Source organism: Microtus pennsylvanicus, chromosome 11 (assembly GCF_037038515.1).
Source record: "Microtus pennsylvanicus isolate mMicPen1 chromosome 11, mMicPen1.hap1, whole genome shotgun sequence".
NCBI classification, from domain to species: Eukaryota; Metazoa; Chordata; class Mammalia; order Rodentia; family Cricetidae; genus Microtus; species Microtus pennsylvanicus.
The window spans coordinates 90977118-91001180 of record NC_134589.1 but is presented as its reverse complement, the minus strand read 5'-3'; the positions used below and the strand labels follow the sequence as shown (position 1 = coordinate 91001180).

The 24063-nt window shown below is 52.0% G+C and overlaps 2 protein-coding genes across 3 annotated transcripts; one reads left to right on the top strand and one right to left on the bottom strand.

Moving 5' to 3' along the window:
• The first annotated feature begins 351 nt into the window (after window positions 1–351).
• Znf598 (zinc finger protein 598, E3 ubiquitin ligase) lies at window positions 352–12538 on the top strand. Of its 2 annotated transcripts, none has more exons than XM_075941589.1 (12): window positions 352–622; window positions 7171–7283; window positions 7662–7791; window positions 8030–8241; window positions 8403–8620; window positions 9095–9212; window positions 9585–9772; window positions 9880–9964; window positions 10073–10836; window positions 11148–11307; window positions 11419–11566; window positions 11645–12538. In XM_075941589.1, exons 1-12 carry the CDS (start codon window positions 407–409, stop codon window positions 11996–11998), a joined length of 2706 nt encoding a protein of 901 aa, XP_075797704.1. In that variant the 5' UTR covers window positions 352–406; the 3' UTR covers window positions 11999–12538. The 2 variants fall into 2 exon arrangements, with proteins under 2 accessions (XP_075797704.1, XP_075797703.1); XM_075941588.1 differs by having other exon boundaries at window positions 364–622; window positions 9095–9203.
• A 3216-nt stretch (window positions 12539–15754) lies between these two features.
• On the bottom strand, window positions 15755–20710 carry Syngr3 (synaptogyrin 3). Its single transcript, XM_075941587.1, has 4 exons — window positions 20479–20710; window positions 17837–18074; window positions 17206–17348; window positions 15755–17127 (listed from the first exon to the last, which is right to left on the bottom strand). Exons 1-4 carry the CDS (start codon window positions 20575–20577, stop codon window positions 16918–16920), a joined length of 690 nt encoding a protein of 229 aa, XP_075797702.1. The 5' UTR covers window positions 20578–20710; the 3' UTR covers window positions 15755–16917.
• Window positions 20711–24063: the final 3353 nt, after the last annotated feature.

Below are 24063 nucleotides of genomic sequence, written 5' to 3'. Positions count from 1 at the left end.
ACCCAGAGCCTCATGCATAGTAATTCTCCAGTTAAATTTGAATTTCAGATATGAATATAACACGTCCAGTGTTTGTGTGATACTTAGCTTCTGTTCGTAGTTTATCGGAAATACTGGATTCCCTGAGCTTCATTTGGCGTCTCTAGAACTAGGGCCGGGAGAAAGAGAAGAGACTCCTGCGTCGGAATGACCAGGATGATTCTACGAGTCACAGGATAGAATGCCTGGAGCACGACCTGCTCTGCACCTTACCAAGCCCGGGAGGAAGTCGCAGTGCGTACTTCCGCCAGGCGGGGCGGTTGCCTGGAGGGGCAGTGACGTTGACGGAAGGGGCGGTTCTGTCGGGAGCCAGGCCGCGCCGTGCCGCGCCGTGCCGCGCCGGCCGGGAGGGGGCCGGAGCCCGGCCATGGCGGCGGCGGCTGGCGCCGAGGGGCGGCGCGCGGCTCTGGAGGCGGTGGCAGCGCCCGAGCGGGGCGGCGGGAGCTGCGTGCTGTGCTGCGGCGACCTGGAGGCTACGGCACTGGGCCGCTGCGATCACCCGGTGTGCTACCGGTGCTCTACCAAGATGCGGGTGCTGTGCGAGCAGCGCTACTGCGCCGTGTGCCGCGAGGAGCTGCGCCAGGTGCGCCAGCGGGGCACGCGACGGGGAGCGGAGCGAAGAGGGCGGGCTCCTGATGGCTTTGCCTGCTCGGTGTTCGGCCGCGGCCTGGCCGCGCCCGCTGCCGCCGGAGGCCCGGTGGTCGGTCCGAGCGGCGTGCGATTGCCGGGCCTCCTGGGACTGGGGAAGCCAGAGGCGTCTGGGCCGGGGGAGGAGGAGCGATGCCTGTGGGAACTCGAAGCCTGTGACCCTCCGCGGGAAGGGCAGGGTCAGGTCGAAAGCTCTCTTGGTCTGTGAGTGTTCATGTTTTCGGGATCGTCACTAAGGTAGAGGAGACAGCCAGGGGGAACCTCCAGGGACTGTCTATCCTGGAAGCTGACTGTTCTGTAGAAAAGGATTAAACTGGACATTTCCAGAGTAGTCGGGCTTCTGGGCCCCACCGGTGACCCTTAGTTCCAGAGAGTGGAGGTGATGCCAGAACTTGATTCCCAGGTGCTTGGCGGTCCACAATGTTAGGAAGTTTTCCTTCTTCTTACTAGTTCTAGTTTTGGGGGTTCCTTCCTAAGTGGAGGGAAGGAGATGCTTCTTATTGTCTAGGCTTGGAAACCCCTGAAGGGGTCAGAGGGCGCATGGAGTGTTCCCCCACACTCCAGCAGTGCCAGCTGTTGGTGAGCAGTGTCCAGCTGGACTCCTTTGGTTTGCTGCCTTTAGAGATCTGTTTACTTCCAGCATTGTGAAATTACCTTGGTTGGTTCATGGAAGGCTTTGGCTAGTGGCATCTGCCAGGGAATCTCGTTTTCCTGTTCTTAGAAGTAATGCAGAGATAGAATAATGCTAAGAATATTTTCTCTCTCTCTCTCTCTATCTGGTTTCTTGAGACAGGATTTCTTTGTATAGCTTTGACTATTCTAGAACTAGCTCTGTAGACCAGGGTGGCCTCAAATTAGAGATTGACCTGCTCTGCCTCCCTAGTTCTGGGATTTAAGGCATGTACTACCACCACCCGGCCTCTCCTTCAGTTTCTGCCTTCAAATTTTTGATTTGAGTTCTGCCCTGGCTCTTTTTTGAGACAGGGTCTCACTATATAGTCCTGGCTGGCCTGGAACTTGTTATGTTGACTGTGTTTGGCCTCTAAACCAGAGATTTACCTATGTCTGCCTCCTGAGTGCTGGGATTAAAGACAGTGCACCACCATGTCCCACATGTTTTTCTGTTTTGTTTCAAGACAGGATCTCACTACGTAGCTCTGGCTATCCTGGAACTCACCTGTATAGGCCAGGTTAGCCTGAACTCAGAGATCCACCTGCCTCTGTCTCCTGAGTGCTGGGATTAAGAGTTGTGCCACTATGCCTGGCTTTTCTTTCTTAATATTTATGTTAAAGGAGTCAGCTGAAACTCTGGAGCATTCCCTAACTTGGTCTGTAACGTGGTGGAAGGAACCTTACCTTTCTGGGTGAGATCTGGGGTTCAGAAACATTCCAGGAAGCCTTTGGCTGGTGACCTACCCAGAGGTCCTTGCTTTGCTGGCCAGTCGTGCATCATATATTGATGGGAAAGTCAAAACACTGGGGTTTTCCAGCCCGCCTTTAGCTTCCTTCTAGGAAGGAAGACATTTCGGGGGTCTTTACATTTGTAGTCCTAGCCCGGCTTTGGATTTCACTCAGGAAGTTAGTGAACACATACATGTGTCAGCTGTAGCCAGTGTCTGTCCTCCCTCGTTCCTTGTGGGCCCCACACCCTCTAAGCTCTGTGGCGGGGGCTGTTGACATGAGATGTCAGCTTGCCCTGGCTGGGGTGTGGCTTGGCCAAGCCTGGGCTTCCTCGTGGGTTTGCACCACCATGCTGGGCAACAAGAGTTCTTGGGGAATTGGGTGAGGTGATACTGTCCAGCTCAGTCTCTTCATTCATCCCGTGGCTTCTTCACTTGTAATCTTGTAGCTTCCTTGTTCCTGAGTTCTGCATTACCTTGAGTATGACTTGTGTTCCTACCCAGTGACCCTTAGTTCCTGAACCCTGCCCTTGGCTTCCCTTAATGTGAATAAATGAAATCAGGAGGGATATGTGTAAGATGTTGTATGGAGCCTTTAGTCCCTGCGCTTGAGAGGTAGAAACAGGCAGACTTCCGAGTTTGAGGCCAGCCAGAGCGACACAGAGAAACCCTGTCTCGAAAAAGTCATGTGGAACTAGCCAGCTTCCTTTGTTGGATGATCTGTCTACCTTGATCTTCTTTGTACAGACTTTGGAGTGGCGTTCAAGTATAGCAGAGAGACAGTGCACAACTTTGAAGTTGCGTCTGGTGCAGAACCAGGGCAGTCCTGATTTCAACACAGCAGCTTAGGTGGCCTGACATCTGGTGTGAGGCTGTGGAGGTAGTGGACAAAACTGATTCAACGCTGGGTGGTGGAGAGCCTTGTGCTCAGTCTTTAGCACTGGGGAGAGAGACCAACACACCCTGGTGATTAAGCCATTGGGAGCTTCTTGTGTTCCTCTGAGCACATCTCTCCAGAGCCATTTTCTTTATCCTGTTGCTTGTCACATCTCTGGACAGGCCACACCCCCCACCCACAAGTGGGGGAAGTGGGAGGGGAATGTTGAAGGCCTTCCCAGGGTTGCTGCAAGGCCCAGGTCAGCAGGCCGTACCTGATGACTCATGGGTATTTTTCTGTTGTGAATTGTCTGCCATCTGTGATTCCTCCCACTCTCCCTTCCTTTCTTTGGACAGTCTCACTGTATACACAGGCTGGCCTGGAACTCGTAAAGATCCATCTGTCTCTGCCTCCTGAATACTGAGATTAAATGTCTGTTCCACTATGCCTAGGGATCCTGGTCTTTCCAAAAGTTATCCCTGCTTCTGTCACCAGTTGGACTCCCACCAGGAGATCTAACATCCATTTCTGTGAGCATCAGTGAGCACCACGCATGAACATGGTGCACAAACATAATGCAGGCAAATATACACATAAAATAATTTTTTAATTAAAAGATTTATTTTTCTTTTATGTGTATGTGTGCATGTTATTCCAGAAGAAGATGTTGAATCCTCTGGAACTGGAGTTACAGATGGTTGTAAGCTTCTATGTGGGTGCTATGAACTGAACCCAAGTTCTCTGGAAGAGAAGCAAACTCTCTTAACCACTGAACCATCTTTCCAGTCCAGTCCCGCCCGTCCCATTACACACACACACCCCCATTGCACACTCTTGATGCATGATGTCTCACCTGTCTTTTTTCAGGGATAGGTTTCCAGACAGGATTTCTTTGTATGTCCTGGAACCCACTCTGTAGACCAGGCTGGCCACAAACTCACATAGATCCACCTACCTCTGCCTCCCAAGTGCTGGGATTAAAGGCGTGCGCCACCACCGCCCGGCTTTATCTTCTCTTTACCTAACACTATTGCATACTGGAAGTTAGGAGGAGCAAGGTCCTCTGGCAGCCACTACCTGAGCAAGCTTCCCACCCCCGTCAGTCTCCCCTGGAACTGGGCTGCCAATCCCACATGGCTGATTCAGAAGCATCCTTGCCTGACCTCTGGACCCTATGCTGCCTAGCCCAGGGCTCCCCAGAGTAATCCAGCCTCACACCCAGACCTGACCTGGCCTAAGCTTCCTCCTCAGATCATGACCCTTTTCCTAGGACTCTTCTCTCCCTAACACCTTGTTTTTGTCTCCTTTGCTCCTGCCTAGCCTCACAGGGATGTCCACAGGAAGGGAGGGTCTTGCTGCTGGGGATGCCCCAGGATGCCCTGCTCTTCTGTCGCCCACTGAGGCAGCCTAGATGGACAGTCTTGGTCTCTCTGCCTGGGAAAGGGCAGGTTTTGTTCGCCTAGAGCTCCAGGCCTGCTGGCATCAGACCCAACACACCCAGCCTTTGGCCTGCCCTGCCCATGAACCTTTTCCTAGGCCTTTTCCTGTACTTCCGTTCCCTTCTTGAACCCCTACCTCTCAGCCTGACCCAGGTGTATGTAGATTAGATTTACCTCCACCAGACTGGTATGCCTGGGCCTTGATGGTCCTGTTTCTGCTTTGCAGATCCACACCCCATTCCTATGCAGACTTGGCTCAGTGGCCCCTTGACATCACTTCTGCCTGCAGTTGATAATCATGTTTCTTGGTTCTTAGCCTCGGTGGCACAAGGTAAAGCAGGTCTCTGGTTCCCTTGCACTCTCATCCCAGCCAGGCCCTTCATAAGAACTCTGTCTGGCTTCTGGTCATACTCATTACAGGATGTGTGCTATCTCCCTGCCTCTCCTCTGGGCACCTCGGGCTGTTCATGGAGATGTGCTGTGGATGAGCAACAAGCCAGCATGTGTAGGGCATGAACGCACAAGATGAGAGGTGGCTAGCACAGATGAGTGCTCTGCTCAGCATGTTTTGGCACTAGCTGCCCAACAGAGGTGTTCAAGGGGCTGTGCCCATAGCCCCAAGGTAGATCAACCTCTTCCATGATAGCCTGAGATGCCACGCAGAGTAGATCCAAGTGCACAGCTGAGAGAGGTCCCCGGAGCTGGTAGCAGTGTCGGGGGCGTCCCTGGCGCTGCTTCCTTTAGGGAAGGAAGTTGATCCTCCGCTACGTCTGTTGGGCTTGGATGCTTTTTGGCAGCTTCAGGGAGTTTCCTCAGACTGCTCTTCTGCCTGTCTTGGAGGAGCTAAATGGGGGTGTGGCTGTGCCTGGTATGTTTGCTTTTGTTGAGGAGCTTTCAAGCTGTTCCTACCAGCACTCTGCATGGTTCATGGCCCTGAGCTCCTCTTCTTATTTGTTTGTTTTTGAGACAGGGTTTCTCTGTAGCCCTGACCATCCTTGATCTCACTCTGTAGACCAGGCTAGCCTCGAACTCACAGAGATCCACCTGCCTCTGCCTCCCAAATGCTTCCAGGGAACAGGAAAGCTGCATTATGGAGGGGGCAGCACAGCCATGTATGGAATCCCCACTGTGAGCCTTCATTGGTTTGCCTTTAGGAGGGCACGGCTGTGACCGCCATTTAAGCATCATCTGTAACGTGGTATTGTGGCTCATGCCTGTAAATTTGGAAACTTTGAAAGCTGAGGCAGTATTGGTTTTTGTTTATTTTTCAAGACAGGGTTTCTTTGTGTTATAGCCCTGGCTGCCCTGGAACTTTCTTTGTAGACCACGCTAGCCTCTCTAACTCTCAAGAAATTCACTTGCCCCTGCCTTCCAAGCACTGGGATTAAAGGTGTGTGCTGCCACCACCCAGCTTTTTTTTTTTTTAAATGGGTCAGTCAGAACTACTTATTAAGACACTGTCTAAATAAATAAAAGTCTAGATGGTCTTAAACCAGGTAGGTAATACACTCCTATAATCCTAGTACTTGGTAGGTGGAGGCAGGGAGAGTCTGGGAATTCAGAGCCAACTATGGCAACACAGCATTTTTCTGGCAAACCTGGTTTCTATAAAACCCTGTCTAAAAAAAAAAAAACAACTAAAGATGATGTTGGGGGTATAGCTGCATCCAAGGTACTGCCTACTTGTATCCAGCCTTACCAGCTATGACAGTGAGGTTTGTTAGGCCTCTGCTGACTTGTTCCCACCCCTAACTGGGTGTGGCTAGATCATGGAGGTTCACTTGACTCCTGACAAGGGCTAGATTCTTGTCTGTGTGCCATTTCCAAGTATATCATGACAAAGTGGAGCTGGCCTCTCCCCCAGCTCCTCCAGAGAACCAGCTTTAGACGTTTTGCTGCTTGGGGCCATGTGTGTGAGTGGACCCACTTTGCCCTGTCACTCCTGAGCTGCCCAAACTCTTGTATATTTTGGCTCAAAATCCCCTCCTGGGCTAAGCCTAGCCGCAACAGGTGACCTTGCTGTGACCTTTCCCAGCAGGGATGTACTGAAAAGGCTGAGCTGAAGCCTGTGACCAGTGCCAGATGGGGGCCATGGCAGAGAGGCACCTGGCAAGGGCTTGAGTCAGAGAGGTGTGATAACGAGGGTCCCTGTGGTTGGCACTGTAAGTCACCACGTGGAGGAGCTTCATGGAGGAGATGGGGTCAGTCGGGGGAAGGCTTCAGTGTCCAGATCCCTCTCCCAGGCACTTGGTGTACCCGCTAGGCCCCTTCTCCAGTGGCTGCAGTGTGTGTATGGCTCATGCCTGGACTTAGGCAGCCTACACAAGCAGAAGCACGGGACTCTGACAGGAGTGGTCAAGTCCAGGTGCCAGTCTTGTGAGCACCCTTTTCTCCTGTGGCATCATGGACAGGGTAGCCAGGTGTTGGTCAGCTGACAGCTCCCACGTAACTTTTGCTATTTCCGTAGTTGCTCTCTAGGGTGCATGCCCTCCAACCCCACACCACCCAGTGGAACTTCAGTACTCTGCTCTCCTCTGGGCCTTTACGGTGGATATCAGGCCTACAGAAAGCATGGCTGCCTCCTGGTGGAGAGCCTGGATATCACATCTGTCCTCTAGTTCTTGTATGCTGCTTCCAGTGAGAGGAGCCTTGGCTATCTGTGGAACCAGCGGATGCTACCCACTTATTACTGTGAGGGCTCCTCTTCTGTCTCTGCTTGGTCCTTGGCCATCCCATCCAGTTCCTGCTCACCACTCTATCTCTCCAGGTGGTCTTTGGGAAGAAGCTTCCTGCCTTTGCCATGATCCCCATCCACCAGCTCCAGCATGAGAAGAAATACGACATCTATTTTGCAGATGGAAAGGTGTTTGCATTGTACAGGTGAGGGGTCCTCAGCTGGAGGGGCGGCAGCTACCTTGCATCTGTATGACCCCTCAGAATCAGGAATGGGGAGTAGTTGGTGCTAGTGATCTCAGGCCCATCTTGCAAGACAAGGAGCTCGTTGCTCTCCCAGGGTGGCAGTGGAAATGAGGGTGTGTGTTAGCTGTTTTAGCCTTTTGAGGGACACAAGAGTATGCAAACAGATATTTAACTTAGGGTCCCCAAAACTCTAAAAAAGGCTAGCTAGAATCACAGACTTGGATCCTGTGTCCTGTGAGCACAGTCATTGTCTCCCTGGGTGGGGGCCTGGCATGTGGCTCTGTTCTGGACAGTAACACTTAGAGCCCAGCATGGTGGGTGGCTCTGTTGTCTCCCCAGGCAACTGTTGCAGCATGAATGTCCACGGTGCCCCCACCTGCCATCCTTTGGCCTCTTCGGAGACTTGGAGCAGCACATGCGGAAGCAACATGAGCTCTTCTGCTGCAAGTTGTGCCTCAAGCACCTCAAGGTGTGCCCTGAGGATGAGGGGGCTGCCCCGGGGAATCCCCAGAAACTCCCAGGCCCCTACAGAGCCTTAGGTTGCTTATGAATGGGCAAGAAGGGGCCCCCAGTGGCTGCAAGGATCCTCCAGCCTTCAGTTGGCTCTAGGGCAGAGCTGATACTATCAGGGTCCTCTCATTGTCCATGATGCTCCACTGTGAGACTTGGGAGCCCCAACCCTGTGTCTAGCCTTGTGTTTTCTGCAGATCTTCACCTATGAGCGCAAGTGGTACTCACGCAAGGACCTGGCTCGTCACCGCATGCAGGGTGACCCTGATGATACATCCCATCGAGGACATCCACTCTGTAAGTTCTGTGATGAGCGTTACCTGGACAATGATGAGCTGCTCAAGCACTTGCGCCGTGACCACTACTTCTGCCATTTCTGTGACTCTGATGGGGCCCAGGATTACTATAGGTGGGTGAGCCTGGGCTGCTGCAGGGGGTGGAGCCTGGAAGTCCTATAGGTGGGTGAGCCTGGGATGCTGCAGGGAAGGTAGTGGTGATGCTCCTAGGACTTTTCTGGGAGTTACCCGTTGTGCAGTAGATGATCTGGCTTCTGCTGACTCTGTCTGACAGTGATTATGCATACCTGCGTGAACACTTCCGGGAGAAGCACTTTCTGTGTGAGGAGGGCCGCTGCAGCACTGAACAGTTCACCCATGCCTTCCGCACTGAGATAGACCTCAAGGCTCATAAAACAGCTTGCCACAGCCGCAGCCGGGCTGAGGCACGCCAGAACCGGCAGATTGACCTTCAATTTAGCTTTGCACCACGGCACTCACGCCGGAGTGAGGGTGAGCTAAGTGCCTATAGGCTCAGCTAGGCTTAGTTGCTGGGGCCTTCTGTGAGTCCTTGCTTCCCAGACCTCAGATCCAGGTCTCAGTTAGACCCCTGCTCAACTGAGACACTGGAGGCACCCACTCAGCCTGAGCACCTAAACCTAGTGAGAATTCGTTCCTTTCCTGTCCACTTACACTCCTCTCCTGTGTTTTGCATCTTTGGCTCTGGAATCCCTAGGCTACTTCTCTGCCTCAGGAGACTATCACTGAGGCCCACTCTGTATTTCCCATCTCCTAAGGTAGGGACTAGGCCTGTCCTTGCACTAACTGGGCACCAGTTTCTAAAGGTCATGGCGGGTTTGGATTCTGCAGTGTCTGGCCTATCGTTGCAGATAATATAAGTTTTGGGGGTGGGGAAGCCTCTGCCATCCAGACAGGAGCATGGCCATCAGTATGGTCTGGACAGCAGTTTTTTGGTACTGACCACAGGAGTCGTCAGTGGTGAGGACTACGAGGAGGTGGACAGGTACAACCGCCAGGGCCGAGCTGGCCGGGCCAGCGGGCGTGGAGCCCAGCAGAACCGCCGGGGAAGCTGGAGGTACAAGAGGTGGGAGGATTTGCATACCACTGACATTCTCCTGGCACCACCTCCACATGGTGGCAGCTGCCAGCAGTCAAGCTGGGAATAGGCATGAGGTCAGTGGGCTCCAGCCAGAGTTCCTGGGGTCCTGAGGGTGGCAACAATGTCTGCTCAGCAAGTAGAATGTTCTTTCTTCTTTATCTATTGCTAGCCAGAGACAGCAGAATCTGGGGGGAGGAATGGCGCTCAGAAGCAGGGTGCAGTTGTGTCAGGAAGTACCTGCGAAGCAACGATGTGCCCAGGCTACAGCAGGGATTGAGCCCAGACACTGCCTGTCTGAGGCTGTGCCTTTGGGTCTTGCCCAGTCTGATGTCTTCCCCCACCCCTGCTCCGTCCTAGGGAAGAAGAAGACCGAGAAGTGGCAGCTGCTATCCGGGCCTCCGTGGCTGCTCAACAGCAAGAGGATACTCATAGGGCTGAGGACCGGGAAGAGGGTAGCAGGCCTAAGAAAGAGGATGCAGCAGCCAGGGGGTCTGAGGAGCCCCGTGGCTCCCGGCGCCTGCCTCGGACTCAGGGTGAAGGCACAGGTAACAGCAACCCGCCTGGGTGGGAAAAGCTGCCAGCTCCTAGTCAACATCTCATCTTCCCCAAGCCTGTTCTCACAGACTTCCCTGAACTCATTTCGTGTCTGTAGGCTCCAAGGAAGCCTCAACAAACGGTCCTGTAAGCCAAGAAGCCTTCCCAACCACAGGCCCAGGACCAGTGGCTGCCCCCTCAAAGTATGTTTGGGAATTGGGAAGGAGGGTGTGGTGTCTGTGATAGACAGGACAGATTTGACCAAGTCCTGCTGATGAACCACTGACCAGTTCTCCCTTCCCTGGATCCAGCACCCTCCCACCACCTAACCCCAAGCTCAAGGATGAAGACTTCCCCAGTCTCTGTGCCTCCACTTCCTCCTGCTGCACAGCGGTTACCCCAGGTTCTGTGGGCCTGGCACTGGCTTATCCTGGTCCTCCCAGGGGCAAAAACACCTTCCAGGAAGAGGACTTCCCTGCCTTGGTTTCCTCGGCACCCAAGCCCAGCAGTGCCCCCTCTAGCCTCATCTCAGCTTGGAACAGCAGCTGCAGCAAGAAAGGGAACCCACCTACACCAGGGGCCCAGGCTGTAGTTGGTGGCAGCCAGCCTCCCCGGAAGGCAGGGAAGGGGAGCAGGGGTGGCCGGAAGGGTGGCCCAGCCCCAGTGGATGAGGAGGAGGGTGGTGGCCTCACTGTGCAGGAGCTTCGGAGTGTGCCCACTCCAGTGGCTGTTTCTTCTTTGCTGGCACCAACTGCCAACCAGAGTTCTACCAAGGTTGGCAAGAAGAAGAAGGTGGGCTCTGAGAAGACTGGTGCTGCGTCATCCCCATTGCTGCCCCCTGATCACATCCCAAAGCCCTCTGGGGCTGAGCAGGCCCCTGACTCCTCTCTAAGCAAAGCTGAAGTGCCAGCAACCATTGTCAATGGACATTCGGAGGGGCCAGCCCTGGCCCGGAGCACCCCAAAGGAGCCTCCAGGGCTTCCGAGGCCTCTGGGTCCCCTCGCCTGCCCCATAGCACAGGAGGACTTCCCAGCACTTGGAGGCCCTTGTCCACCCAGGATGCCTCCTCCCCCAGGTATGTGTTCCTCAGGTTTCTGAGAAGCGCTAGCGTCCTAGGGTCAGGCAGGAGGTCAGCCCACGGTGGGAATGTGTGGTGGACTCCCAGTTCTCCCAAAGAGGAAACCTGTGTGCTGCTGTGTCCACTCTGGATGCAGGAGCCACCCTGAGCTGCCACAGCTAACTACTTCTTAGTGCTTTGTAGGGCAGGGAGTTCCCTACAGTGGTGAGTCCCCCACATAGGGTTCTGGTCCTGAACCTGCTACAGGGCTGGGCACTCAGAAAAACTGGACCAGTTGGGACCACGTTGAGGTTCTTGTCACCCTGCAGGCTTTAACACCGTGGTGTTCTCGAAGAGTACACCGTCTCCACCCCCACTCCCACCAGGCCTGGTGCCTCCCGTCAGCAAGCCACCCCCTGGCTTCTCCAGTTTCCTGCCCAGTTCCCACTCAGCCTGTATTCCCAGTCCCACCACCACCACCATGAAAGCGTAAGTGGGGTGGGCTCCATGACCTTCTGATCTGCCACTGGTCACTGGGTACTCATGGGAGGGTGCAACCTAAGTCACCCTAAATGCTCAAGCCTCCTCATCTGACCTCAGACCCCGGCTAACACCCACGCCACGAGCTTACTTAGTTCCTGAGAACTTCCGGGAGAGGAACCTACAGCTTATCCAGTCCATCAAGGACTTTCTGCAGAGTGAGGCCTGCTTCAGCAAGTTTAAGAGCCATTCAGGGGAGTTCAGACAGGTGAGGTGAGAGCAGTTGGGAGGCTGGCCTGTCTTTGCCCAGGGTGAAAATGACTGGCTGTGGCTCTCTGGGTGGCAGGGGATGATCTCTGCGGCTCAGTACTACAAAAGCTGCCGAGACCTGCTTGGGGAGAACTTCCAAAAGATCTTCAGTGAGCTGCTGGCGCTCCTACCAGACATAGCCAAACAACAGGAGCTGCTGTCCGCACACACTGACTTCTGCAGTCGTGAGAAGCCTCCCAGCTCCAAGTCTAAGAAGAACAAGAAGAATGTGTGGCAGACCAGCACCCAACAGCTGGGCCTGGACTGCTGCGTGTGCCCCACCTGCCAGCAGGTACTGGCACACGGTGACATCAGCAGCCACCAGGCACTGCACGCTGCCCGGGACGATGACTTCCCCTCCCTTCAAGCCATTGCCAGGATCATTACGTAGCTCCTGCTGGTGAGGGCAAGAGCTGTCACACCCTAGCGCCTCCTTCCTTTTCCCAGCTGCCAGGCAGCTAGGCTGGGCCCTGGGAAGGCTGAGGCTCAGGCCTCCTGGTTATCCAGGCCTGCCAGGAGGGCATCAGGGAAGGTCTACTCTGTGCACCATCACTTAAGTTCTGTCCCCTGCTTGGAAGAGAGCCAATCTTGGTTTGTATTGGGATTTTGGAATGTGCCAGGGGAGGGAAGGACTAGGATGTCGGGACCTGAACCTGTGGTCATAGCTAGATGTCTCAGTGGCCTGAAGAGCCCTTCTGAGTCGAGCCCACAGCTGACAGCTTCGGGTGTACTGGTGCTGGAGTCAGAGTCAGTGTGCTGTGTAGACAATTGGCTGTTTCAGAGAGAATGTTCCAGATTAAAACCACACACAAAATTGTGCTACTTGAAGTTCAATCTTTTTATGAGACAAGTTAAACTAAGATCTCAAATTGCCTCTGACATTTTATAAAAGACAGTTTATCTTCAAATAAATTTATTTTACAGTACTGCACATAGGTGGTGTCCTGAGTATCTCTGCCTCTGAGTGTATCAGGAAGCCTGGATACATGCACTATGTATGCTGGGGTGCAAGGAGGCCTAGAGGAGTGGCTTGGCAGCAGGGGTTTGTTCACAGGAAGAGGTTGGCAGCCCTGGGTCCCACATGGAGCTAAGGCACTGCCTAGATTTCCCAGAACAGACCTGGCCGTGCATGACCTAACAATTGATTATCAATGAAACTGCCTTTCAAAAATAGGGTTACATGGCTGGGAGGTGGTGGCACATACCTTTAATCCCACCACATGGGAGACAAGGGCAGGTGATCTCTTGAGTTCAAGGCCAGCCTGGTCTATAGAGTGAGTTCCAGGATAACAGCGCTATACAGAAAAACTCTACCTCTATAAATGAATAAATGAATCAATAAAACGAATGAGTAAAACTTGTTAAATAAATAAGCAAGTAAGTAAATAAATAAAGGGGTGTGCGGGGCCAGCAAAATGTTTTAGTGGGTAAAGGTGCTTGCTGCCAAACTTGGCAACTTGTTTGATCTCCTAGAACCTACCCAATAGGAGAGACAGCTCCTACAAGGTGGTCCCTAATGTTTACGCACAAGCATACATAAAAGTTTTTTGAGTTTTTCTTTGTTTTCTTTCTTGAAACACGATCTTTACAGAATCCTGGTTGTCTTAGAACTTGGTTTGTAGACCATGCTGGTGTCAAACTCCCTGAGATCCGCCTGCCTCTGTTGGGGTTAAAGGCATATGCCACCACTGCCCTGCAAGTTTCTTAACAGGACCAAGGAAAGAGCCCCAGGGAACTAGAAAGTACTACAGAGATCAAATAAAGTCAGAGATTTAGGAAAATGACTCCAGAAAATAATGAGGTCAAAGTTCATGTCCCAGGTACCCATATACCCTCCACATTTTGCCACCAATCCTGTATCAGACTGGACATTGGGATGTTCACATGAGCCAGGTCTGAATAGCACCCTAACATCTAAAAGATCCAAAACAGAACTGATAGTCACCAATGGAAGGAGCCGCCTGGACCAACCATGTCAATTAGTTACTAAAGCAAGATAAACATTTTTTTTTTCGAGACAGGGTTTCTCTGTGGTTTTGGAACCTGTCCTGGAACTAGCTCTGTAGACCAGGCTGGTCTCGAACTCACAGAGATCCGCCTGCCTCTGCCTCCCAAGTGCTGGGCTAAGATAAACATTTTTAAAAGGGGGGGGGACACGACACGTTGAGCCTGGCAGTGGTGGTGAATGCCTTTAATCTCAGCCTTCAGGAGGCAGAGACGGGAGGATCTCTAAGTTCCAGGCCAGTCTGTTGTTTCACAGAAAAACCAAAGGTCGGGCGGGCCGGGCGGTGGTGGCGCACGCCTTTAATCCCAGCACTCGGGAGGCAGAGGCAGGCGGATCTCTGTGAGTTTGAGGCCAGCCTAGTCTACAAGAGCTAGTTCCAGGACAGGCTCCAAAGCTACAGAGAAACCCTGTCTAAAAGACCAAGAAAAGAAAAAACGGTTGTTTGTATTGAGACTAGATGTAGCTCAATTTGGAAAGTGTTTGCACTAAGTCCTGAGTTCAATCTCTAGCAGCATGTGAAACAAGTGTGGTGATTGATGTGCTTGATGCAAGCCTGTACTCCCAGCAGTTAGCTATCAGAGTCAAGGGAATCATTTCAAATTTGAGACCAGCCTGGTCTACACATCAATTTCTAAGCCAACCAGGACTATATAGTGAGACCCTGACTATCTCAAGGAAAAAAATTTTTTGTGTGATTTCATTTATATGGAATTTAAATATATAAATATGGACTTATTATATATTAATCCTAGCAGAGGTAGCTAGAGCTCTGAGTTCAAGGCCAGCCTGGTTTACATAGCAAATACCTGGACAGTCAGGGCTATATGGAGAGACTTTGTCTCAAAAGGAGATTGGGGGTGAGAACTGGAGAGATGGCCCAGTGGTTAAAAGCACTTTCTGCTCTTGCAGAGAACTCAGGTTCAGTCCCCAGCACCCACATGAAGCAGCTCACCACTGCTTGTAGCTCCAGATCCAGGGAATCCAGAGCCCTCTTCTGGTTTCCACAGGTACCAGCATAAATGTGGCATACATTCATTCCCACAGACACATACACATGCACATAAAAGAAAACAAATCTTTTTTTGACGGGTGGTGGTGGCGCACACCTTTAATCCCAGGGAGGCAGAGGCAAGCAGATCTCTGAGTTCTAGGCCAGCTTGGCCTAGAGTTCCAGGACAGGCAGAGCTACACAAGAGAAACCCTGTCTCAAACAAAACAAAACACTGACACGTACACACACTACAGCAAGAAAAGACAAAAGGAAACAAGAAAAGGGACAAAAGGAAAGGATCTCTTGCAGTTGGCTATTTTTACTCTTTGTTCTTTGGGGGCCCACCACCCAACTCCCAATTAAATACTGGGAGACTTATTCTTTCTTATGAATGTCCAGCCTTAGCTTGGCTTATTTCTAGCCAGCTTTTCTTAAATTATTCTGCCTACCTTTTGCCTCTGGGCTTTTACCTTTCTCTAATCTGTGTGTATTTACTTCTTACTCTGTCACTGGTGTGGCTGGCCCCTGGCATCCTCCTCTTTCTCACTCCACCCTCCTCTATTCTCCCTGCCTGGCAGCCCTGCCTAGTTCTCTTTCCGGTCTAGCTATTGGTCATTCAGCTCTTTATTAGATCAGTCAGGTGTTTTAGACAGGCAAAGTAACAGCTTCACAGAGTTAAACAAATGCGACACATCTTTGGTTTTTTTTTTTTTTTTTTTTTGGTTTTTCGAGACAGGGTTTCTCTGTGGCTTTGAAGTCTGTCCTGGAACTAGCTCTGTAGACCAAGCTGGTCTCGAACTCACAGAGATCTGCCTGCCTCTGCCTCCCGAGTGCTGGGATTAAAGCCGGGCGCTTTGCGACACATCTTTGTATCATTAAACACGGGTTTCACAGCATAAACGAATGTAACACATTTTCAGCTAATTAATACTCCACAGCAGTCTCCAGCGTTTCCGAGAGCTTGCACTGAGTAGCAGATTTCACCAGACCAATGTGATCTATTAAGGGATCATAGTCCTGTGGTCTTTCTCTAAAACCTAGTAGTCAGCCTAACTTCCATCTTCCTACCCTCTGCCAAATTCTGGGTCCTGATGTCCTAAGACCCCAGCACAGCAGGGATGGGGTGAAAATGATTCTAGGAGTACCTTAGCTGTGGTCAATGCATTTACAGTCTTTATTGTAAAGAAGTTGCAGTTTTAACAGGGGACACTGAAAATACACAATCACGGATTGTTCTTTCAGAAGAGAGAGAAATAGATCCATATATACAAAAACTGTAAACATGATCACTTAAATATCCACATAATTGGTCTATGCTACAACATACAGGGTTGTCATTCAACTGCAACTCCACAGGGAGGCATTTTGTCTGGAAGAATGAGATATGGCAACGCATTTGGTTTGACTTGATGTGAAAGCCAGCTTCAAGCAATGCATGAGTAGTCTGCTATGCACAGGGACCTGGTCTGAGCCTTAAAAGGGAACAGACAATAGAATAGGGGGGACTGGTTCAGGAAGCAAGGTTAAGCCATTTACAGGAATGACCCTTCAGCAACACCCTGGGCAGATGAGACCTTGTAAGAGGCTTGTCTTGCCTGTTACCCAGGTACCCAGCTGTCTCACTCTTCCCTAGGGAAGGTCTTACTGAAGAGTGGGTACCCAGGCTCATAGCTGTCTATGCCTTCCTGGGCTTCTGCACCCACACCTGGGCAGGAGCCACACAGAGGGGGGCAGCTTATGGGAGCACTATGAGATGAAATCTGAAGGCTTAATCACAATCACAATACCGACAGGGCTGAGCTGTTCTAGGGAATCCTGCAAGAGGAAGTAGAGGGAGGCCTCTGGACAGGGTGGACCACAATGATAGGAGCCAGGGCAGTCACTGTCCACAGAGACATGGGACTGGGAACAAGGGCCATAACCCCACCTAAGGGTGCAAATAGACTCCCTTTCCCTGGTCCTCAGAAGCCCTTGCACCCTGCCCTGGAAGGCTGCTGGACTTCTGACCCTAGAGTGGACAGGTGAGCCTGTGGTTCGCTGGCCCATGAAAGGAATGCTTCCTAGGACAGCCCACTTCAGGCAGTACTGTTTTATTCTCAGAGGGCCTTAGAACTGGGACCTCTAACTAGGGGAAACTTTGTGGGGACAGTCCAGGAATCCTAGGGAGGCTACTCCCCTTGGTCCCAGAGACCCACAGTGGCCAACTTTCTCTGTCCTTGGCACTGGGACGGTAGGACCCAGGAAAGGTCCCAGGAGGCCTCGAGGCCTACGATGGTGAGGTGGCCTTCCAGCCCTGGCCGAAGCGTAACAGCTACTAGTAGGCAGGCACCTGGTACCCTTTGGGGCTGGTGTCCAGGGTTTCGGTGAAGGGCGGGCTCTGGTATGTTTCTGTGCCCTCCACACCACTGCCCACTGGGTAGCCTGGGTAGGCCTGGGCAGCCCCAGCACCTAGCTGATCTGTGGCAAACAGAGACATATCGGTGCCCAGGCGGAACCGCTGCAGGGCCTTCACGGTGAGTGCCACCTGGGTGAGAGAGCCAGGATCAGCTGGAGCAAACCCGGAGACACTCCAGGCCCCACTACCCACGGGACCCGCACTCACCCAGCTGAGGATGGAGAAGAAGCTGAACGCGATGGCGGCCCGCGCCGCATCCCCAGCCTGTGCAGTGCCTGGTCCTGGCGCTGTGCGCTGCCACTGATTGGTGAGGAAACAGAAGCCTACGAACCACAGGAAGGACCAGACACCTGCAGGTGGGGACTGGTGATCAGATGGTGTTCCACCACCAGGATCGGTGGTCTAGTTGAACTAGAGAAGGTCCCTCCGGTTCACCGGAAAATCCCTGTTTACAGGACCTCCAAGACCCCGCCCCTTCGCAGCTCACCCTTGCACCTTGCGTCAGACATTCATTCCATTTACTGTGTTAGCCATAAGCCCTGAGACCCCCGGCGCTCCCAACACAGGGCTCCCTCCGTACCTCTAGGTGGTTGGGTCCTACGGGCTCAAAATCCTGAGGCGCATCTGGAAACCTGCTACATTCCCCGGAAGAAGCCCCGCGGCAGTCCCCACGCCCGGTCCCATTTCTTAGAGGACCAGTCACGCCCCCCCCCCCGACCCTTCGATCTCCCTGATTAAATCAGACTGTACCTCTTCAAGCCCCTTCAGCTCAACGCACCAGGTTCCGCCCCACCCCACTCTTCATTAGGCCACGCCTCTCACCGCCGGCCCCGCCCACCTGAGAAGCCCAGGTCCAGAAGCACAGCGCGGCGACGGTCTCGGACGCTGCTGATCTGCTGAAAACGCGCGTCCAGCAGCAGGAAGGCAGCGCAGGCGATGAAGGCCCCGAGACCCAGCACGACGCCGAAGCGACAGGCGCCCGCGTTTCCGTTGAAGACGCAACGCAACTCTGGACCGCTGTCCGCGTTTACATAGCCTTCGTTGACTATGGGCCCGAACACGGCAATAGAGAAAACCTGCCAGCAGCAGGCGGAGTTTAGGGCTATGAGGCCTCCTCATACCACTGCCCGAAGGCATCTGTTGCCCCTGTCAAAAGCCCCAAGTCTCTATGCCTGTCCCAGAGTTCTCCTGCAGCATCTAACCCATCTTCCCACCCTCCTGCATATTGAGGAATTATTGAAAATAAAGAAGCTGGGTGGGGGTGGCACACACCTTTAATACCAGTATTCAGGAGGCAGAGACAGGCGGATCTCGAGTTCGAGGTTAACCTGGTCTATAAAGAAATAAAAAGAAAGAGGCATTTACAGAGTAGCTAAAACCGCTACTTTGCTTAGGTTTGCATGGAGGTAATACTGTAGGTCTGTAATCACAACACTCTGGAAGTGGAGTAAGAAGGATCAGAGGAAGACAGCCTTGGCTACCTAAGACACTAATAAAACAATAATACAGAGCTCAAATGAGATGGCTCAAGAGTTAAAAGCACTGGCTAGGTTTGATTCCCAGCACCCATGTGGAAGCTCAAGACTGTAACTTGGTGACAGGGAATCCGATGCCCTCTCTGGTCTCTGCCAGTACCAAACACACACATGGTGCACAGACATACATGCAGGAAAACACTCATAAACATAAAATATCTGAGACACCACTCTTCCTATCCCCTTTAGAGGAGGCGTATTAGAGTTCCCATGGTGAAGTCGGTCATATGACTGCTAAGAGCCATAGCTCCTTGGCTCTTCTGCAGGTCTTGGAACCTATGGCCTCCCAGAGTTTACTTAAAAGTGTGAAGACAGAAGCCTTCACCCATATGGGTGACTTCTGGGCTTATGATAGGCCAGGGCACTGTTGAGGGTAAAGCCAAGGGACAGCTGTCTAGGTAAATATGCAAGTATGCCAGCCTTTCCCCTTCTGAACTGAACCTCTGCATATGGCAGCTGCATGTGTCTGCTCCTTAGAGTACCACATGAAGTAAACTGACCTGGCTAGGAATGCTGGGTCCAAGAATGTCCACTAGCAATAGTGGACACCAGAAATGATCACTGTGAGTAACCAGTTAAAATATCAGTCAAAGCCGGGTGGTGATTGTGTGCGTTTTTAATCCCAGCACCCAGGAGGCAGAGACAAGCAGATATCAGAGTTTGAGGCCAGCCTGGTCTACAGAGCAAGTTCCAGGACAGGCTCCAAAAGCTACAGAGAGACTCTGTCTCAAAAAAAAAAAAAAAATCAGTCAAGAGCAATGATTCTAAAGCTTTAGAAAATTGGGCTCTCTAAAGTTGAACACTGACCTTTTTTTCTTTTTGGTTATCTGAAACATGGTTTCTCTGTGAAATAGTCCTGGCTGTCCTGGAACTCGTTTTGTAGACCAGGCTGGCCTCAAACTCTGATATCTGCCTGTCTCTGCCTCCTGAGTACTAGGATTAAAGGCGAGCACCACCACTGCCTGGTGACCACTGACTTCCAAGGTTTAGTCTGACTTCAGTACCTCCTGCCCACCAGTTCTCCGGGGCAGGATGGAAGCACACACTAAGTCTAGGCAGTCCTGTGTCTCCAAGAAATGTCCTCCAGTCTCAAATCATATTTCACTCCTTTCTCACCCAAACTTCTTGATAATGTAGCCATGGAAAATGCCACAGCATGGACAAGTCCCTTGAGAGCAATGCACAAGTCAGGACCAGAAGAGACTTGCTTCAGTCCACACGATCTTGCGGGGAGGGGATGCCCCACCCTGGGAACCGCCCTCCTCCAAGACAGGCGTGGAAATTAGACGAGTGTCAGCTGGACAAAATCCAGAACTTGGCACCCATCTCCTAAATCTTCTGCCCTAGGGGTTAGAACAGGCAAAACATGCTCAATGGGATAGATTACCCCTAGTCTGCAGCTTCCATGCCATTTCCGGGAAGCCTTCCCGGATGAGCCCCTTCTAACTACACCAGCCAGGAGCCCCCTTGCCCTCCTTCAACTGAGACCTAAGGGGTCTAGGAAGGACCACCTCCCTTTAAATGAACCTGGTGAATTTATGATCCAGCAAAGGAAGGAACTGTGCTCCCATGCCCCCTTTCCCATCTGGAATTTAGTCCCTGAACCCCTCGGAGAACCACATCCGCAACCCTATACCCACTTCCAGGTTTTGGGAACCTGAAAAATGAAGAGAATGCTGAGGAAGGGAACTGGATTAGATCTAAAGAACTGAGGGCAGGGGGAGACCAGCGGTGACCTCTCAAGGTCTATTGGTAACAGTCGGCCCTTCCCCCGCCCGCAGGTGGGCGCGCCTAGCTATGTGACGTCACCCCAACCTGCGGTCGGGGGGGAGGGGCCGACGGAGAGGAGGGTGAGGGGCTATGGGCAGGGGGCGGGTGAGGGTGGGAGACAGGGATGCTAGGAGAGATGGGGGACCAGGAAGGGGCCTGCTTTGGGGCCACTCACCCAAGACACGGCCCGCAATAGGGTCTGGGGCCGCTTCGCGAAGCTCACGGGATCGAAGGCAGCTCCCGCACGGCCCGCGCCGAAGGAGGCTCCCTCCATGGCAGGACCGGTGCCTTTTGTCCGTTTGTCCCGCCGGTCTACCCTGCCAGAGACCGCCCGGGGCTGCTGCTGAGGCTGGGGATGCTACGGATGCTGCCGCTACCGCCGCGTTCTGGGAGCGCGCGTCGGCTGCGGCGGGGGCGCGCGGGGCGGGGCCGAGCCAGCGCCCCCGACAGGGTCCACGCGCAGGGGACCTAAGCCCTTCCCTGCGTCCTTCCTGCTCTCTGTCCCCTGCGTGACAAAGTCGAAGATGGAGACATTCTCTGGAAAGACAAAGCGAGGTCCTCATGGGGTTTAGAGGTGGGCAAGAGAAGGTAAGGACTGAACTCAGATTTTGTCATGGCCAAGATCATTGACAGAAGGATGAGCACATCATCAGTGTGCTTCTCTGACCAGGAGGGCCTTTTGGTGAGTATATAAGGGGAAACTGAGGCCTAGCATCTTGCCCTTTGCATTCAGGGAAAGACAACCAGTCCCCACACCCTAGTCTCAGAAGACCGGGGGTAAGTCACTGGGGGCCTTTCTCATTAGCCCTTTCATCACTATAGAAAGAAAATCAAAAAACATGTAAGGAATGAAGCCCCTGTCCTCTTTCTGACTGAGAAAGAAGAAAATCTCAGCTTAGAAATGTGGTACACACCTGTATTGCTGCGGCTCACATCCCCACTGCATTCTGACTTCTCCTTCACAGGCTGTACCTTCCTAACAGGGCCAGGTGAGAAGAATGGCATTTGCCTTCAGGGACACTCGTCTGGGAGGCAGAGACCACTGTGGCCAGCAGGAGTGAAGGTTGAACATCTCTGTTCCTTTCCTCTGGTGGGGTCATGTCTTCCACAAGCTTTTTCCATCTCTGGTCTCCAGAATTGATCTGTGGCCATTTAATCCTGAGTTCACAGAGGGGAGAAGCAGCAGAGATACCATCTTGTTCCAGATGTTACCTAGTTACCCTGGCCACTGCTGGGAATCCCATAGACCCACTTCATGCTTCCAGTGCCAGGCTGGTAGGAGACTGAATGACGCTACCTTCATGGTCACTGCAGAAGCGGGGGTAGAGTAAAAGATGATGGGTGAGACCCCCAGTTGTCCCTGGGAACAGAGCCAGATATAAGCAAAGCTTACACACATTAAGACTGTGCAGTGCCAAGCACTTTACTGTGACCTGTTGTTCATTCTTCAGAGGGAAGGGCAGCTGTGGTGTCCAGTCCCTAGGAAACCAGTTGTTTCTGGGACACAAGTGAACAGAGCAGGTGCAGCCCACCAGTTTGGTCAACTCCCTGATACCTTGAATCCCATTTTAGCTGTGGGCAGATCTGTGTTATCATCCATTCTCCCCTTTTCCTCCATCATTTATATCCGCATTCAGGAAAAAAATGCAGCACATTCTCTGAAAAACAGTTCTTGGGCTGAGTATATAGCCCGGAGGCAGAACACCTGCCTAGCATGCATGGGGTGGGTGTCTCAGATTAAATTCCTAATACCACCAAATAAACAGCTTCTGTTCCCCTTAGCAGCAAATTCAGGTTGTTGCCCATCTATTTCTAGTACCTCTCCCTCCCCTTTTCCCTCAGTACCTGCAATATAATTAAGTCCCTACCCTGCACCTAGCCGGGCTCCTCCGCCTGCCATTTCAGAATCAAGCTTGATTCTCCTCATTCATACACACAGCTCACACCTCCAATGTCTATCTCATAGCCTTCTTATTTTCCCATTGCTGGGAATAGAACCTGGGGTATTATGCATGCCAGGCAAGCATTTCCCCTCAGAGCTACATCCCTAGCCATCGTGAGCCTCTTTTTTTTTTTTTTTTTTTTTGTTTGTTTTTCGAGACAGGGTTTCTTTGTGGTTTTGGAGCCTGTCCTGGAACTAGCTCTTGTAGACCAAGGCTGGTCTCGAACTCACAGAGATCCGCCTGCCTCTGCCTCCCGAGTGCTGGGATTAAAGGTGTGTGCCACCACCGCCCGGCTCGTGAGCCTTTTTTAAAAAAAAATTTTTAGATTTATTTATAATAAATAAATACAACATTCTGCCTCCATGTATGCCCACACGCCAGAGGAGGGCGCCATACCTCAGTACAGATGGTTGTGAGCCACCATGTGGTTGCTGGGAATTGAACTCAGGACCTCTGGAAGAGCAGTAAGTGCTCTTAACCACTGAGCCATCTCTCCAGCCCCTATGAGGCTCTTCTTGAAAGCCCTTTCCTGTCCTCCATTTGCCAGATCTATAGGCTTGTGATGGATCCCTCTGTTGACAGGGTCTCACTATGAGGAACTGGAATTAAAGTGTGGACCATCATGCTGGGCTCGTATTCCTGTGTTGCCTCTCTATGTGCTGACCACTGACAGCTCAGACCATAAACTTACTTTACACTACAGCTTCACTTGTCTTGTGGATGCCCTGTGAACAGGGACAAAATGAAAGTTTTGAGGGTTTTTTTTTTAAATATTTATTTATTATGTATACAATATTCTATGTGTATGCCTGCAGGCCAGAAGAGGGCACCAGACCTCATTATAGATGGTTGTGAGCCATCCAGCCCTTGAGGCTTTTTTTAAAGATTTATTTATTATATATACAACATTCCATGTATCTTCCGCACACCAGATCTCATTTCGGATGGTTGCGAGCCACCATGTGGTTGCTGGGAATTGAACTCAGGACCTCTGGAAGAGCAGTAAGTGCTCTTAACCTCTGAGCCATCTCTCCAGCCCCAAGTTTTGAGTTTTTTAAAAATAAATTGAGTTATTGGTTTTCCCTCTCTTGTTTTAAGGCAGGATCTATGTAGACCAAGCTGTCCTCAGACTTCCCAGAGATCTGACCACCTCTGCATCCTGAGCGCTGGTGCTGAAGGCAAAGGCACATGTGTCACACCTGGCTTTTCCTTTTCTTTTTGTAATGTTTTGAACTAAGCAGTGGTGGTGCACACCTTTAATCCCATCATTCAGGAGGCAGAGGCAGGTGGATTTCTGTGAGTTCAAGGCAAGCCTGGTCTACAGAGAGAGTTCTAGACCAGCCAGGGCTACACAGAGAAAACAAGCAGGGAGGGGGACCAACAGACACAGACAACAAATAAATGTGTTTTGAGTGTTTGCCCTTGTATGTATTTCTGTATGGGCTTTTGTACCTGGTACCCATGGTATTGGATCCCCTGGGACTGGAGTCACTACATGGGTGCTGGAGAAACAGCCAGCACAAGGAAGTCATACCCAGCTAGTCCTCACCCACAGAAGGCCAACACAGGAAAGAATAGTAAGTATCCTTACACACTGCTGCTGGGATGCTCTAGTTGGGAGAATCGCCGAAGGTCAGACTGAACTGAGCAGATCCAGAGGAGCCCAACTGGAGGGCGTACCCCAAGTTCCTAGCTGCCAACACTCTGGCCGCTCCCCATTTGTATCCCATAGTGTCCTAGTCATCTTCAGCTTCTTTCTCGCCCTGGGAATTCTGACTTCACTAAGAGCTTGTCTCAGCCGCTCCATAATGACTTCT

Coding starts and splice junctions, on each gene's coding strand:
- Znf598 (XM_075941589.1), top strand. CDS start 407: ATGGCGGCGGCGGCTGGCGCCGAGGGGCGGCGCGCGGCTCTGGAGGCG. Junction 7,284..7,661: donor AAGGTGTTTGCATTGTACAG/GTGAGGGGTCCT, acceptor TTGTCTCCCCAG/GCAACTGTTGCAGCATGAAT. Junction 10,837..11,147: donor CAGGATGCCTCCTCCCCCAG/GTATGTGTTCCT, acceptor GTCACCCTGCAG/GCTTTAACACCGTGGTGTTC.
- Syngr3 (XM_075941587.1), bottom strand. CDS start 20,577: ATGGAGGGAGCCTCCTTCGGCGCGGGCCGTGCGGGAGCTGCCTTCGAT. Junction 18,075..20,478: donor TATTGCGGGCCGTGTCTTGG/GTGAGTGGCCCC, acceptor TGCTGCTGGCAG/GTTTTCTCTATTGCCGTGTT. Junction 17,349..17,836: donor TCTGGACCTGGGCTTCTCAG/GTGGGCGGGGCC, acceptor CCCCACCTGCAG/GTGTCTGGTCCTTCCTGTGG.